This window comes from Anarrhichthys ocellatus, unplaced genomic scaffold, assembly GCF_004355925.1.
Source record: "Anarrhichthys ocellatus isolate YVR2014 unplaced genomic scaffold, GSC_Weel_1.0 scaffold2, whole genome shotgun sequence".
NCBI lineage: Eukaryota > Metazoa > Chordata > Actinopteri > Perciformes > Anarhichadidae > Anarrhichthys > Anarrhichthys ocellatus.
Window position 1 is genome coordinate 8218780 of NW_022280032.1, and position 17466 is coordinate 8236245.

The 17466-nt window shown below is 42.9% G+C and overlaps 3 protein-coding genes across 4 annotated transcripts; 2 read left to right on the plus strand and 1 right to left on the minus strand.

The window, feature by feature from the left end:
- Positions 1 to 100: 100 nt before the first annotated feature.
- duox2 (dual oxidase 2) lies at positions 101 to 3045 on the plus strand. 2 transcript variants are annotated; one of them, XM_031869806.1, is made up of 8 exons: positions 101 to 159; positions 525 to 690; positions 802 to 859; positions 944 to 1078; positions 1281 to 1488; positions 1593 to 1807; positions 1900 to 2090; positions 2433 to 3045. In XM_031869806.1, exons 2-8 carry the CDS (start codon positions 544 to 546, stop codon positions 2442 to 2444), a joined length of 966 nt encoding a protein of 321 aa, XP_031725666.1. In that variant the 5' UTR covers positions 101 to 159; positions 525 to 543; the 3' UTR covers positions 2445 to 3045. The 2 variants fall into 2 exon arrangements, with proteins under 2 accessions (XP_031725666.1, XP_031725659.1); XM_031869799.1 differs by having other exon boundaries at positions 1900 to 3045.
- On the minus strand, positions 2694 to 10982 carry apba2a (amyloid beta (A4) precursor protein-binding, family A, member 2a). The gene is made up of 12 exons (XM_031869786.1): positions 10875 to 10982; positions 7943 to 9191; positions 7601 to 7705; positions 7303 to 7342; positions 7065 to 7210; positions 6399 to 6485; positions 6117 to 6302; positions 5755 to 5934; positions 5391 to 5603; positions 4929 to 5048; positions 4643 to 4783; positions 2694 to 3817 (listed from the first exon to the last, which is right to left on the minus strand). Exons 2-12 carry the CDS (start codon positions 8960 to 8962, stop codon positions 3746 to 3748), a joined length of 2310 nt encoding a protein of 769 aa, XP_031725646.1. The 5' UTR covers positions 8963 to 9191; positions 10875 to 10982; the 3' UTR covers positions 2694 to 3745.
- A 360-nt stretch (positions 10983 to 11342) lies between these two features.
- fan1 (FANCD2 and FANCI associated nuclease 1) lies at positions 11343 to 17397 on the plus strand. The gene is made up of 13 exons (XM_031864051.1): positions 11343 to 12800; positions 12880 to 13020; positions 13679 to 13880; positions 13964 to 14197; positions 14275 to 14406; positions 14493 to 14601; positions 14711 to 14830; positions 14955 to 15119; positions 15229 to 15391; positions 15462 to 15565; positions 15655 to 15849; positions 16106 to 16234; positions 16444 to 17397. The coding sequence occupies exons 1-13, from the start codon at positions 11672 to 11674 to the stop codon at positions 16579 to 16581; spliced, it is 2961 nt and encodes a 986-aa protein (XP_031719911.1). The 5' UTR covers positions 11343 to 11671; the 3' UTR covers positions 16582 to 17397.
- Positions 17398 to 17466: the final 69 nt, after the last annotated feature.

The window sequence follows — 17466 nt, forward strand, 5'->3', positions numbered from 1 at the left end:
TTACTTCTGGATCACACCTCTTTTCCACAGCATTCCAGTCAATGCATCCTCCTCCTCGGTCAAACAAAGGGGGCAGGGGGTATAAAAGAAGTGTATGTTCCCTCAACATTCACATTTGACTCTCTTCTTCTTCTGCCATACTCGCCTTTCCACGTTCAGGTAAGAAAGATCTTTTTCATTTCCTCTGTTTCATTGATGGGTTTTAGTTAAAGCTTTTATTTACATTTATGTTCAAATGAGTGAATTAAAATCAAGAGCACCTATTTACACTACACTAACTGAGGTGGTCAGTTGGATGAGCTTGAATTGCATGCTTTAGTTGCATCCATTTATTTGTAGCAAAGATAGACTGTGTCACTAGAGGATATTACGTGAGTCAGACATGGTTGTGCTTCATCGTGTGCCATGTTACACGGCAGGAATATATACGTCCCATCACGTATAAGGAACAAGTGCTGCTATGTCTGCCTCTGGGGGAAACTGAGAGCCCCGCCACTAACACTGTCTTCTCTGTTACTGTCTAGTCTCAGCTAAGGAGCTAAGATGACCTTCTACGATGACATTTACCCATTCTACCCTCTACAAAGGACCTCCTTCATCTTCAGTGGCCGCTTGCTCACCATTATTCTAGTCTTTCTTGTGCTGGCAGTCAGTCTTCTTCTCATTCTGCCAGGGATAAGAGGGAAGTCGGTGAGTGCAAAGCATCACATTAACTATTACGCACTGCAAAAACCTCAGAATTATTGTCTCCATTTTGATTTAATGCACCCTAAATAATTGAGCCCTTTCTGTTCCTATCAGAGGCTGTTCTGGATGTGTCGAATAACTATCAGCTTGTTCATAGGAGTGGTGATAGTGGGTGAGTTTTGTATTCTTGTCGTTGAATAAATCACTGATTTTCCTTTTCCTGCCAACGTCACTCATCACTTTGTGTCTCCTCTAGTGCTCAACTTTACCAATGACTGGGCCGAGGCCAGAATGACCACTAATGCCACCTACAAGTCTTTCAGCAACGCAGTGGTTAACGCTGACATCGGCTTGCATGTTGGACTGTACGGCATTAATGTGACACTAAAGGGTGAGTCACTGTTGCTGCTGTTGTGTGCAGATATGTTGATAATACACTCATACACTGGCAGCTCTAATGCTTTGCACAACTTAGATCTGTAAGATGTTTGCTCAGTAGTCCGATCCTGCAAGTTCTGTCATTAAAACTATTTTGTGGGATATGTGTGTTTGAGGTGCATCTGTCATAAATGTGTGGCTGTTTTCTCTCACAGGGAATCCTGTTGTACAGTTCAACGAGACCATTGACTACAATGAGATGTTCACCTGGCATGACACTATGGAAGAAGAGTATGAGGAAGCTCTGGAGAAAGGTTTACCCAACCCCATCCTGTACATCGCTGAGAAATTCACCCTGAGCAGCCCATGTGGACTCATCTTTCAATACAGATACTCTGGACGATATGCCTCTGCAACCCTCTGGTAATGACAACTGCCAACAGTTTGAACTTGTATTAATAAACCCTCGGCTTCAGCAGATGAATGTTAAAAGTGGCGGACGTTAAAACGGCTGCACACTTTCACAGGACGGCATTTTGCTGCTGGATGCTCGCCAATATCCTCTTCTCCATGCCGGTCGTTCTGTACGCCGGGTACATGATGATGGCCACCGCTGCCTTCATCTTCTTCTCCATGGCCTCCTTCTCCACCATCATGAACGTGCCGCAGTGTGTTTTCTCCATAGGAACTGACTCCTTTGAAATCGAGTACAGCCATTCGTTCTGGCTGGCTCTGGCTACAGGTAAAGATGAGAAGCTGCACACTCATTTCATATGTTTTGTATTGTAAACTGGCACACAGAGCGATATTTCTACTAACTGAAATGATTTCCAGGTGTGCTGTGCGCCGTCATCGGGATTCTGATGGTGACGTTGAACTTTCTGATACCAGAAAAAATGAAAGAGGCTTTCAGTGTTGGCGTCGACAGTTATGAAGACGAGGATGTTTCTTATGGGGAGGGCTACCTGAATGCAGTTTTTCTTGATGGAGTGACAATTTCACCACTGACATCAAAAGTCATGGCGGTAAGTGGCGACACTGAGAGGGTAATTCTCTCTTTTGACCCATCTAGCAATGGATTCGTCATTTACTTACAAGCAGCAACAGTGCTTTATTCATTGTACATAAAATAATCTGTAGAAAAATTTGACTTTGATATGCATTTATTGTTGCAAAATACATATTCAGTTCTGTGACCACTGTGGTATTAATAAGGGATGCAAGATTGAAATAAGACGAATCACTGCTATTTCGGCCACCACACCATATACGTCATGAATCCTGCACAATAATGTCCATTTAGTATTTAAGGAAGTTATATCCTTTTGCTGCTTGTTGACTGACATGATTTTGTTTCTGTGTATTAGGAGCACGTCTGAAGCCGTCCTGGTTTCCCCCAGCGAATACAGCTAATACTTGAAGATATTTTTGCTGAATGTGTTACAGGAGTGTCTAACTTCACACCTGTTTGAATTATCTATGAGAGCCTGTTATGTGTTATGCATGATTTAACTGTGAATAGTTGTGTATGTAAAGTTCATTGTCATGGTGCAGTAGTTGTAAGTACAACATGTACATTTGTATGGGATCCATACACCGATCAATACGGATTACAGGTCTATCGTTGCTCAACTCTTTTTTCATGAGAAATGAAAGATGAAACAAAATAATGTATAGTTTAATATTGATTACATTTTGATGGCCTCTTCAGGACTTCTTGTGAGGTATGCACGTTGCCACGGCAACAACACACGGTCTAATTTGTACATATTGTCTGAGCAGCGTCATTGGTTGAAGCATCCTTCCATAACAGCTTCTGAGATCCAAATAAATGTGAAAGAACGAGAGGAAGAATGAAAACCAAACTGCTGGGATTGGAGCAATTGATTCATTTCAAATAGAGGAGAATGTACTTTACGTCTTGTCTGTGAGTACTTTTCTCTGCCAGTACCACCACAATAAAATAAAAACAACAACAAGCATTACTCTGTGAGATTGTATTTTTAGTGTGTTATAACATTACATTCATTCAGTAATGTATATTGTGATACATTCTTGTACTGTACGCTCTGGTAAAGGTAATGATCACCCATACTGCATGTGAAAAGTAGGTGTGTCTTTGGCCTTCAGCATCACCATAATACACATAGTTTAGTGCCTTTGTACAGCATATTATTATCATCATTTAATACTTACTGTTGTAGATTATATTATTGGATTGAGAATGAATCCCTGGTCAGTAATTCTTCATAATAACATGCATATACTGTAGGAGTAATATGGCCTTCCCAACCAAGTCCTTGAGTAATCCAAAGTATTTACAGTAGAAGTACATTGTTAAACTCCATACACGTTATAAAAATGACTAAATAAAAAATAAATGTACTAATTTATCTCTTCATAAGAAAATAATCATGACCTTAAAGCTACTTCTCTTCAACACCAGAAACTCACGCACAGTACCACAGACAGAGTATTCACATCGTAAGGCCATTATGACAATGTAATTCAAGATAAAACCTGAAAATGAGAACTGGATGTTCTTTACAGCATTGCAACAAGAGGCCGAGAAAATAAAATGATAGAAAAATAAATTTCCCTCGTCCCACTGAGCCACCTGTCCATCGGCTCCCCACAGCCAGACATGCAGAACTACAGTGGGCTGATCCATGCAGGGTCTCTATATGTAGATAGGCGTCTCCTGTCCTGTCAGCAGTCTGAACATCACAGCAGGCATCGTCTTCATGTTGATCTGGCAGAGATGAGGGGAGGAGAACAATTACACTGTCAACTTCAGAGGCGCAGTCCTAATCACATCACTTGGCCTAATTTACTCCCTTCAGTCAGAGGAGACCTTGAATCCATTAGTGAATAAAGAATATGCTTCTTTGGCTTTAAAGGAGACATATGCTGGGAGAAATGATACTGTGTAATCAACAGCTGGTGAAAGCTGAGTAGAAGACGCACCTTGCTCACTAACCTGTTGTATCTTGCATATTTAATCCCTACAAAAGCCGAGGTGTAAAAATGAAACTTTGAGAGAGTTTATGCGCCGGACTTTAAATGAGATTTAGAGGCACTAGATTTTGTACCAAGCTAGCTGTTTGCCCCTGTTTTAAGTCTTTATGCTAAGCTAAGCAGCTGCTGGTGGTAGTTTCATATTTACCGTACAGGCATGAGACAACACACGGCAAGAAAGCTAATAAACAAAAAAATCAGTATGTCAAACTGTTCTTTTGAAACACAGTATCCATTTGGTGGTAGATAAGGATATGCACAAATTTGTAGATTTGCGGTAATTAGGTTAGGTTGACATTGAATGGAATTGCATATTTCTTCATTTCTGACCAGCCAAGTTTTCTCAAACAATCATTCCTCATATGCTGGAGTATTCTATCAGCGTTTACGCCATAAAAATGCATGCAGGATTACCATGAAGTAGGTAACCAAAAGTCTTTAACTAACCTAAAACGGATCTAATCTGTAGGTATGACTTGAAAAGGCCTGCATGGTACAGTGATTTGTGTGGTGCAGTAATCAGTGAAAATTGCTATCTTGTGGCATGATGTCTTCTTACCTCACCCACTGAGACAGACAGGGTTTGAACAATCTTCTCATGTGCCATGGCCACAACACTCTGACCATTTATTTCAATGATTCTGTGTCCAACACGAACACCGCCTCGTTCAGCTATGCCGCCTCGCATCAGACTGCAGATCTGAGGATGTGAAAAAAAGACACTTTGCGTGTAACTGCATAGTATACAGCACAGCCCTCACTCCTTAAAAACAGCTGCGTCCTTTCAAATTTAGCCTCAACACAAAGTTTAGTGTAATGATTCATACGAACAAGGGCTTACTTACAATGCCATTCTGCACACTGAAACCAAGCTGGAACTTGAGATCGGGTCTCTTGATCAGGACAGTGGTGACAGGAGGGCAGCTCACAATACTCAGCTTCACCATGACCTGATTCTTCAGACCCTGGACCAAAAACACATAAAAACACACATTAAAGTTACAGTCATTTTTAAAGGACAAGTCTGATGATTACCTGAAGTCAAAGTCTTATATAACTTATTCCTCCATTAGCGTCTGAATAAATATTAAAAACATGGGAGCAGCAGCTCTTTTTGATTTGTTCCTACATACATCTTGTTAAATATTACCACTGACCTAAATCCACAGCTAAACATAGTCTGCAACAAATAGTCTGTTTGAGCAGCATTGTCTAACCACCAGGAAATCGTTTATGTTGTGTTATTTCCTTAGACGATTGAATGAACACTGCATATGTGACAACCGGAGGTGCATGACGCTGCGTACTTTGATGATGCCCTGGCAGGTGGCAAGTGGCAGCCCCACCAGGCTGGTGTCATTGATGGACATGATCTGGTCCCCAACACTGAGTCTTCCAGAGCGAGCTGCAGGGCCGCTGTTCAGCATACTGGCCAGGATGACGGTGGGCAGAATGGAGCCCCAACCAGACTCAACGATCACCACACCGAGGATCTCCCCTTTCTGCTTCTCCACATTCAGCTGGAACAAAGAGGAAGCCTTTCTTAATCGTTTTCAAGCACATTTGGAATGTCAAGGTTTAGTAGATTTGTGAGGTTCTGGTACAGTGATTTATAAATCCGTCTGTCCATCATCCACAATTCCCCTGCAGCCAAATAAAAAAATGTCACACCTCTTTACAGTTGTCTGAGTTTGAGAAATGGACGAGGTCATCGTGGTACATTTCCTGGGAGTTGATGATGTCACTGTATTGTTTCTGGCTCAAGTCGGTCGGGTTGATGCCGTTGGCTCGCAGGAACTCTCTGTAGGCCACGCTAAAAGCCTGACCGATGGACTGTGCAATGAGCTGTGCCTGTGGGAAGGGGAGAGTTTGGGGAAAACTACTCAGCAGAGAGGCTATCCGAGTTGACAACAGCAAGGGGGTGAGACACGTCACAATGTTTTAGTGACCATAGAACAAATATCTAAAACAAAACTAAAGTAAAAAACAAAAAAAACTAAAAATGTATGATCAGTTTAGCAGCAAACACTCACATCCTCCGACTCAAAAACATAGCAGATCATCCTGTACTGATTCTTCCCTTCGCTGGCAGTGTCGGGAGATTCTGAGAAGTCCTCTGATGAGGCCTGAGACATGCGCCTCCGTGCCATCAGAACAACAATACTGCCAATGTCGGCTATGTAGGAGATGGTCCTCAAGGCACTGTCCATCATTGTCTCCTACGGTGCAAAAACAATGTCAAGCTTTGCTCATTATTTCTGAAAATAGATTCAACACAGAAGGGCAGCTCAATCAACACACAAAGAGGTCCTAACCTGTGTGTCAGCATTCAGCACTTTGACAGCTTTAGTGGAGATGAACAGATCCACCTCTGTCATCATTTGAGATTCTTCATCTTGGCTCTTTGAAATAAATGACATATTTATTTAATCAGACGTTCAATATTTGTGTACTTTTATCTCACAATGCCAATTTCAGCTCATTATCAAAACACTAATATGTGCAGGTGAGCAAAAAAGGCATGCAACAGCTCCACCGTGTGGTAGAGAAATGACCCTGCTGCATGGCCTTCACAAATAAATCTGCTGGCAATACAGGTATACCGATATATACACTTAGAATTCCATTAAAATCCGAAGTAAAAGCTACTTTAGAAGCCCAGGCATCTGCCAGTGCTGATTAACCTTGTTGTTGTATCCAGAAACATCAATTGTGATTCTTAAACCTGCAAACACACAATTAGTATAGGGAGCAAAGTCTCTCTGAAGGTTACTTGTCTAATGGCATAAAGTCCCAGATCACCATCAACTTTGAATCAATTCTTCTAGACACAAAGTCATGTGTTTGGTAAAAGTGTTGCTACATTCTCGAGACAGACACAGGAAGACGGTATGCAGCAGCATCTTTGGCAGACTTGAATATACAGTATATGAACTGAATCAATGGATGTTAACGACTGTCCCCCCGAGGAGGCAGATTACCTTGATACGACTGACAGCTTCATGGGCCTGGGACATACGGACAGACTTGGATGGGTTTTTATCAGACAACACCTGAGTGCAGCCAAGGTAGTTAGCAGCAAAGATGATCCCATCAATAAGATCCTCTGGCTCACAGGGACCTGGGACTATGCAGCAAAACAAAAAGCTCTCATTGGAAAACATTGTAATGTGCTGCAATAAATTAATACATTTGTCAGAATAATTATGAGATAATTACCATCCTCAAAGCTGGGGAAAGAAGCAGCTTCCTGTGTGTTCTTTAAAACAAGTTATCATGTCAATAAGTTAGACTTCAATGGACAACTTTGTTATGGCAATAATACCTGAAAAGACAGCCATATCAATTATCAAAGCAAATATTTCTTTGAGAGTTGTGGCCAAATCATTCTCCAAACGTTAGTGGGGATAATATAAAACTAAATTATGAAGATGGAAAAAGACTCCATGGTCATACATCAAAAGTGGTTGGATCACATCTTCGACAAGATATCTTCTGTTGTGTAATAAGTCTTTACCTTGGATGCATTGCTGTCCTCTGCAGGGACAAGCTCTGGACACGGAGGCCTCCTCACCTGCTCTGGCATGACCTCAGGTATCACATCTGTGCTTGGCTTCTCACCCTGTTGTATAAAAACATCTGTTTTAACTTCAGCAAGATTGTTTTAAATGTTTTGTATTGTCCTGTGTAGATGATAACCCAATGGGGAAAAGTAGAAAAAGACTATTTGTGACAAAGCATGTAATTAAAATCGTACTTAATTCACTCTGGGACACAGAGACGGTTGATTGTACAGAAAAAAAACACATGACACACAGAATGAGATCTGACAAAGGTTTGCCCAATTTGCATTGACTACCTGCTGGGGTTTCTCCGGCCATCTCTGCCTCTCCTCAAGATGCTCCCTCTGTTGTTCCGGTGTGTGATGAGGAGCCAGGGATGGCTTGATAACCCTGGGTTCACTCTCCCAGCTGTCAGCAGAGGAGGGACTGGGTCTAGGAACAGGGGGAGTCTCTTTAAGAGGCGGGGCCTTCTGGGTGTCAGCAGGCGGCTGAGCATGGGAGTGACGAGGTGGTGGAGGAGGGTGTGGCTTACTGGAACCAGACCTAGCTTTGGTCCGCACAGTGGCTTTTTTGCAGTCCTTTGACAAGGTCTTTGGACGCTGTTCATTGCTGTTGGTCGTGCATCCTTTGATCCCAGAAACAATATGCTCCATGTCATCTCCTGTTGCCTTCCTCCCTCGTCCTTTACCCTGCCTCTCCTTCTCTTTTGCACCCATGTGAGAGGACTCACACTTCTTAGTGGCTCCTGGGATATTATGGTTTCTTGTGACTCGAGTGTTGTCTTCTCTTTCCCTTTCATCACCTCCCTTTCTAATTCTTTCGTTCTCGTTGTCCTGATAAAGGCTAGTCTTCCTTGGAACACTGTTCTCCATCTCCTCTAAATCCTCTATAAATTTGGCCCCATCCAGCACCTCTTCTATCTCATCTCCATCACTGAAGAAGAACCTGTTCTCATGGCCTTTTCCCACCTCCCTCTTAGCTTCATCCCCTGCAATCGGAGCACAATGGGACCTAAAGCGATGGCCTGTTTTGTGAGGCTTAGTGTCTGATTGTGATCCCTCACATATTTCTGTGCCGTGACGAGGCCTCGGAGCGATCTGGTCAACAGCAGTGCTGTTCTCATTAATATTATCACCTACTGCATGCTTTATATAGCCACCGTCCTCAGGAGAGTACTGTTTGTAGTACCTTGTGTCCACAACGCCCTCCTTGTTTAAATGCAGCACCTCATCATAGTCCTGCTCCACATCAGAGCCCACGTTGTCGTACTCAGAGCAGGTGTCCTCCATGTCCTCAGGACTAGGGTCACAACTCATGTAATAGTGGCTTGCAGGGACAGGAGGAATCAGCTGGTCGTTGTTATCATCCTTCAAGGTACACAGTGGTTTCTTAGACTCCTCCCTCACCAAACCTTACTGCTCTTCTTGGCTCTGTTTAGTGAGTCCTGGACTGGGGCACAGAGGGCTGGGCGCCAATATTTTGTTAATAGTTTCTGGCGTTTGTCCATGAGCCATAACTGGCCCTGTAAGCCCGCTACCCTCAACCCTGCGAACATTTATAGAAAATCAAAAATTAGATTTCTTTAGATGCATTATGCCTTGCCTTACTTCGTAGAACATTTTAAAATAGAATTTATACAAAAACATGTCATAATTCTTCACCGTAACCAACATACTGTAGAAATGAACTGCCACAGGTTATGCCTCTCTTTATCACAAATACAGACATTATTTAGCCGTTAAGATTTTGTATCAGCTACAAACTCATCCCTGAAGCATGTAGTGTGGTTAGTGCGAGTGCCAGATTTATGATCCATGACTTATGTCTTCTTTGGGAAACCATTTGTGGAATAGTATATCATTATGTTGACATCTGAGCAGCATCTCTGAATGGATGTTTCCCCTGGACTAAGGCACAACACAACATCATATCTATTGGAAAATGAACAGATAATGCCACAATTCAAGAATCAATTTTTTTAGCAACAAAAAAGAAAATAATCCAATCACAACACAGTTAATCAAAGTCATATTGATACTGATCAATTAATGAATTAGTCGATTGACTGTCTGTTAATCTGCAACCATTTTTATAACCCCCCCCCACAAAACAAATTGGAAAATAATTGACAGATTGACTGGTAAATGAAAATAATAGTTTATAGTCATCAATTTTACATTTATTGAGGAACAATATGGTGGTTTGGACTGACTATTCCTCAATAAGACCCCGAAGACCTCCCTCTATTAAATCTATCTTAATTTCTATCATGATTTTAAACAAAAGAAAAGAAAATGTGATAATGCTGTTCACCGTCTGGTAATAAAGGCCTTATGACTTGATTTGAACTGAATCTATTAGAGCTATCACACTGAACGTGGTCTGATACCCGCCCAGTCTAAACATGTCATCACCCTCATGTAAACATGAATCATGTAAGCTTGAGGCTGAACTGGAAGAAAAGAAACTGTGCGATTTCTCTGTTTTGGGCACAATCATTGGGATATGATTCTGGTTTATCAAACTAAAAAAAAAAAAATCCCAACCGTCCAAAGTCTTGATCAGGTGATAATGCAAATAGATTATGGTATTATGAGTAGGTACACAAACCTAATCCAGATCACCATCAATACAGTACAACACGCGGACCTAATCATGACCTCTCCATGGTGCTGAAGTGGTCATTAAAAATAAGACTCAGTCTTTATGATTTCACGCATTTCGCCCTGCCCTTGACGTATTTGTGGTGGTATTTTATAAACCCATTACGCTGAACTTTTGCCGCACCTGCAGAAGTGGTTGTTGTGGTTGCTCCGGTTTCTACACAAGTGGACGCCGCATTCCCATCTGCTAAAATATCGATAACATAATCAGATGTATGGTTTGCCTGCGTAGGCTATATAGCACGCAGTGATGGAGCTGACATCCCTGCACACACACGCACACACACACACACACACACACACACACTCAGAGACAGACACACACTCTCGGCTGGTTTCACCATCTGGAAGCAAATCTTATCCTGCTGCTGCAATTCACATCGACCTTGATTTGAAGCATCGAGACTGCACCATGCTGACATCCAGCTTGTGAGTTGATGTTGTACCAGAGGAGCACATCCAGCATTGTCTACAGCTCTGTTATCGCAAGCCGAATAGGCCCACATGCATTACTATTACATTTTTTTCCCACATCCATACACAGACAATCCTACGTGCCACTTACCAACATCAGTGCTGTCGGCGGCCCTCCTTGTAAAATGCCCGTGTGCTGATCACATCAGATTGCTCTCCGGAATGGTGATTTTTGAATAAAAGCCGCACAGCAGCCCAGGAACCTGTGTAGAAAATACGCCCCCCATCATGTGCTCATTGCTCTGTCCCTCAACAGATAAAACAGAGGCATAATAAACACATATAGTCAAACACACGCCTCACTAATTGACCTATATAATTTGAGTTTAAAACACGAATATAGGCTAATAGTAACGTCTTATTTAACGGTGTACTGAAGGTGCCATGTATGTAAAAGAGGGGGATTGTAAATAGTTTGCATTATATTCCCATTGACTTTCATTTAAAAATATATATATGTAAAAAACAAATATTCTACATCAAGAACAATATATATTTTTTATTTTAACTTGTTTTTTTGCGAAATATCGATGAAGTTGGGATCGATTAGTTATCCTAAAAGGCATTCTGCGCTCCGCTGGTTGAGCCTGAGAAGCGGGATCGTTATCATCAAACACTGCAGCTCTTCTCCCGGTATGTTGTCTTGTGTTTTAAATTGACAGTCTTTAAATCAACGTTTTGGGCGTTTTTCCAATGCATGTGTGAAGCACCAAAAACTACAGATGTGTGACTGTTTAAAAGTCTCTCTTTCTGAGAAGTTAGCCGAATAGAGCTTTAGCATTGCCTGTCCATCGACACTGTCCACACCGATTATTCTCCTCAAAGTATGCGACAAAGAAAAGCTTCTAAAACACAGAAAGGTTTGCATTTACCACTTCCGCCTGCATCATGACCGAGAGAGTCAACAAAGACAAACTCAGACGTAGTTTGTCGTTGTCCAAGAGTAAGAAGAAAGGCAGCGTCAAAGCTGGGACATCTCCAATCACCTCGTTCTTCAGCAGCCAGCCTCCACCTAAGCTGGCCTGCCCCCTGTGTGGCCAGTTTGTACCAAGATTCAAGATCAATGAGCACATTGATTTGCAATGTCAGAACTTTGAGAGAGGAGACAGCAGTGCCGCCTCAGCAAGTAATAGTGTTGTGGCAAGCAACCAGCTGTCACCAAGGAATCCCCCAAAGTCTCCAGAGAACGAAGAAGATGTCGAAGAGACAAAGACCAGCCCTTATTTCAAAAAGATTAACTCCCAGCAGGCACCACGGGGGGTAAAAAGTAAAAGTGTGGTCAGGACGATTGACCTGGGAAGTCTCTCCTCCAAGTTATCTAGGAAAGGTCATAAGGTACCTGAGAGGACACAGGCGGAGGATAATTCACCAATGTGTCCTGAAAAGAAGATACATTCTTCTGAGACACTCGGGAGCTCACAGAAAGAAAATCTTCAGAGTCTAGAAGACAACAAAGATTGCGTGACAGTCATTGACCTTACAGAAACTAGTGCCGATACTCCAACTGCACTGGAAGATCCATCATGTTCAGATAAAGGACGTAAGCTCGAACAGAAAGCATCAAAATCAGACACTGTCCCAAAACGGGTTGCTCCAAAGCGGCACTCTTCTTCCTCCAAACTCTCAAAGAGAAAGAAGGAAACAACTTCCACTGGCAAGGTGTCTGATTTCAGAAAGAAAGCCAAATATGAGGGGAGCAGCGAGCCAGATGAGGTGTTATCTAGTGACAGTATAGGAGAGACAACTCAGGTACCATCTACCAGTACTTGTGACGTCCCTTTGAGTTCAGAGGAAACATGTGAGGAAAGTGCTGCAGCGATTACTCGTGATTCACTGGCCGAGTCTGGTCCTGAGAACGCCGCTACTAGTGACCGGGAGAGCTCTCAGCCCCCACGGCTTCCCTACTACCTCCGTAACTTCAGGACCATTCTTCAAGCTGTCCTGGAGAATGAGGACGACAGGTCGTTGTTCAACAAGGATGACATGTCGCTCGTGCATGCATTTGGGAAACTCTCAGGTACACTTATACATCGCTCAGCCGTGGTTATTGAATACCAGTAAGGTCTTATCACTCACGTGTATGTTTCCTCTCAAAGTCATGGGGCAGAAGCTGTATGTGAGACTCTTTCAGAGGAAACTGAAGTGGCTCCAAGTAGATAAACTGGATTATGAAGAGATAAGCACTGATCTGGGACCTGTGGCTCAGGAATTGGTTCGAGGTGGTTTCCTACAGACAGGTAAATAACCCCTCTTATATTTTGACATTCTAGAGCATCATTGGGGGAGTTAGCAAAAACCTCTGGAATTATTGGTATATATATAATGTGTTGGTAACATCTTTACAGTTTTTAGCTGTGAAACACAATAACATCTTGTTTGAATGATGGAAATCTGTCTCCACTTCCTAACACTTTTTCATCCCCTGATTTGTAACTGCTGATCCTTAAAGGTTGTACGGATCGTAGGTCCTCGCCCAAAGAAAATCTCCACAAAGAGAGACACAAAAGGACAACTTTAAATCTTGTTTTCCAGAGATGTGCTCATATTTTTGGGGGGAAATAAGTGATTCAGCATGAAGAAAGACTAAACTGACTAAGACCAAAACAAGCAGGTAGTTGACTGACTGCCCAAGAGGGGGCAGCCCTGAGCTCTATTCTGCACAAAAACCTCCACTGCCTAGACAATAATTGGAATTTTTTTATACTGCCATTTCTACATCAGTTGGTCTCCATGTGCCATGTCACTTTTGACTAATACTTTGTATTGTACCAATCATTTTTGTAAAATTGTATAATAAAGAATGTAAATTATCCGGCTGAAAGACCACATCACCCCAAAAATGCATATTTTCTGTCTCCTGTTCATCCCCTCCTGTGCTATTTCTGTTTGTCAAAGAGAGTGATCTTCAGGATGTGGGGGAGGCTCTGGATCTCCTGCCTGCTCCTGAACTCAAAGCTCTGGCTAAGACTTTCCATCTGGGCAGTTCTGGGACTCAGAAACAGCAGCTAGTGGACGGACTTCTCCGTCTGAGCAGACAAAAGTGCCTCTTCTCTCTGACTCCTGCTCAGGCCAACATCGGGGCTGTCATCCTCAAAAGGTGAGAAGATCAAATACATTGTGCTCATTCGCAGCACTCGTATCGCAGTAATGAGCTCACCCCTGTGCTCTCGAACCTTAAAGGGCGAAGCAGCTTGCGAGTTCCTGTGTGCGCCTGTGTCGTGGTCCTCGAGCTGTCTTTTCTCGGATCCTTCTCCTCTTCTCTCTGACGGACACCATGGAGGAAGAGGAGATGGCGGCTGGTGGGCAGAGCCAGCTCTTCACCATCCTGCTGGTTAACTCGGGACGCCTGGCCTTCCCCGACTACACGGTGCAGCGTAGAGCCAAAGTGTTCCAGGACAGAGACGATCTTATCAGGTCTGCCAAAAGAGTTAAATGGAGTTATACATCTATGCAGGATAGCCAGGAATAAACACTAATGACTCCGTCCACAGGTATGAAGCATCCATGCGAGCTCTGCAAGAGGTAGTCTCAGCTATGCAGGGAGGCCAGTGGGAAGAAGCCATGGAGCTTTACACTGCTGCCAAAAGTGTCTGGCAGGAGCTGAGGAAAATCCATGACCTTAGGTGACTTAAATATTTATTTTCATTCCGTCTAGAACAGAGACATAGAGTCCCGAGATGTTGTTTAATGTTGACATTGTGTTGGACAGTCACCAGGAGGAGCTGCCTGTGTTCCTGCGCAGCTTCACCACGGGATGGGCTTACACTCGGATCTTATCCAGAGGGGTGGAGATCTTGCAGAGGCTACGTCATTACGAGGTTTTCTGACCTTATCCACTCGCACTCTGACAGAGATTCAAGTCCTTATGAAGGTAAAGTTGTGTAAACAGTACTTTAAAGATGTTGTGGGTCTACTTTTGTGTTACAGGAAGCAGTAGAGGAGCTGCGGTCTTTACTGTTGCAGTTTGTTTACTGTCCGGACAGCCGAGGGCGATGGTGGGACAGACTGGCGCTGAACCTTCACCAGCACCTAAAGAAACCCGAGCAAGTGAGCACCAGTGTCTGTGGTTACATTCACCTCTTTAAGACCATTTGTTTCCCTTCGTGTGACAGTGAGCTTTAGCAACAGCTGTCGTGTTTTCATTTATTTAATGTGTTCCCGTTGCTCCCAGGCTATTTGCGCTATCAGAGACGGGCTATCGGACCCTCTGGTGCGAACTGGACATAAACTTTCTCTTCACCAGAGAGCCGTTAGGATGAAAGAGTCGGCCAGCTTGAAGAAGTATCGCCTTCAACTCAAAGACCTGCCCACTATCCAAGTCCAAGATGTCACGCATGTGAGTGCAGCACAATGTGTCAGTATTTGGGTTCCTAGGAAAAAGTTGTAATTGTTTGGTGTATGTAAAATAGTAGATACATGTTAAATGTTAGTACTTTTGTCTACAGGTGACCATCCGGGGACAGCTGTTCCCTCATGAGGGGGGTATGGGGAAATCCAAGTTTCTTTTACCAGCGCATGGTGAAGGGGAAGAGAGCTCTGAGGCCACTGTGATATGCTCTGTGGAAGAGCTGTCTTTAGCACATTACCACCAACAAGGCTTTGACCAAGGTAAGCAGCTTTGATTCACCTATTAAAGATATTTCGATATCCGTTTAACACCTCGTTGTTGATGTGATAGGGATCCATGGAGAGGGCTCAACATTCTCAACATTGTTTGCTCTTCTGCTTTGGGACATCATTTTTATGGAGGGTATTCCAGATGTTTTCAGGAATCCGTATCAGGTGACGTAAGCTCTGCCTTTATAATACTGGCGGGATATCTGTGCGTCTACTTAATACTAGTCGAGCTCATCCTCCTTTTCTTCTCACAGACATGTCCGCTGGATCTTTACACTGACTGTTTCTATGAGAACAGAAAAGAGGCGATCGACTCTCGTGTGCAGTTACTCAGTGAGTCATCAGTGGAGACTCTGCATGACTTGTTGGGAGATGTTTGGACCTCCCAGGAGGGTAAAGTGTGTTCACTGGTCAGCTGGGAGCGTTTCTCATCCCTTCAACACGCACAGGTGCTTACTGTCACTGTAAATATACACTCAGTAGCCACTTTATTAGGTACACCTGTAAAATCGAAAGCAATTCAATGCAACAGCAAGGGGGGAATGAATATTAGAAACACATTTCAATACGTTACAACACCACCACTAACTACAACCTCAGTAATAAACGTTACATCACATTATAGTTTAGAGAACTGTTCCAGGTCTTTTTGTCTACATGTGTTACAGTGGGTACTAACATGGTGCTGATATACTCTATTTGCAGTCCCTCGTGTCATGCCTGGGTGGAGCCTTCTTAGGAGGGATAATAAAACGAATGTCCAAAGACTACAGACATTGCCGTGGAGGTTTGCCCGATCTGGTGGTGTGGAACACCTCAAACAACAGCTACAAGGTGAGAGCACATCCTATTCTGGCTCTTTGAACTAGACATCTTCCTGTGTGTGTGTGTGTGTGTGTGTGTGTGTGTGTGTGTGTGTGTGTGTGTGTGTGTGTGTGTGTGTGTGTGTGAATTCATAAACTCTGTGGTACCTGATTGAGGTCTGGTTACAAGGGGGTGTACTGCATTTGTGCAATGTGACAACGGGTGTCTTGTTGTCGCAGCTGGTAGAGGTGAAGGGGCCCACCGACCGGCTTTCCCAGAAACAACAAATATGGCTGGAGGCGCTGCAGAAGCTGGGGGCTGATGTGGAGGTGTGTCACGTGACGGCAACCGGAGCCAGAGGAGCTCGTCTTGAATAAACAGACACGGAAGAACTGACTGATAAGACGTTGCTGCTAAGTCATCAGTGTGTGGTCCAAAATGAAAACACCAGCAGACAGAAACAAAACAAAAGATGCAGGAGCTTTTCTGATTTTGGTCATTTAGAACATGTTTACATCAAAAACTCTTATCTTCCATAAATCACAAATGTAATCCTATTTGAGTATAGGAGGGAGAGGTGTATCCTGAGATGAAGATCAGAAATACAGAGCAGAGCAGATGCATGACACCAAAGTGTTTCCTTTTCTTTGGCAGCACTATATTCTCAGGATCTCAGGTTTCCAAGCAACGAAGATTCACATTTCAGTTGGCTGCTTATGAATTGTATGACAGCTCTACACGTTTGTTATGCGAGTAATTACTGTGATACTACGGCTATAAATATGCTGCTCTGCCACTACTCTAATATGGAAATAATAGGGCTGCAATCAATGATTGAATTGCTGTTTGTTCTCTCCTTTAGCATTTGGGCTGTACATTTCAGAAAATGGTGAGAATTACAACTCCCTAGAGCCAAAGTTGTCATCATCACATTGCTTGTTTGGTGCGAAACAAGTCCAAAAAAACCCAAATTATTCAGCTTACTACAACAGCCATCACATCAAAGACAGGCAGCAGCACATCCTCACAGTTAAGAAGCTGGAACTTAGGAATGTTTTGGCTTTTTTTACTTTTAAAAAGATAAATAAATTAAAATGCAATGGTATTAACTGTCACTGAACTGTCTTGATATGTAAAATGTAAAAAGCTGATGTTCACACTGAAATATTAGAATAAAACTTTGATATAATGTTTCTGTTGTTTAATGATCCTGTCATGTCGGGGTGAAAGCTACTGTATACATTACATTACATTACATTACA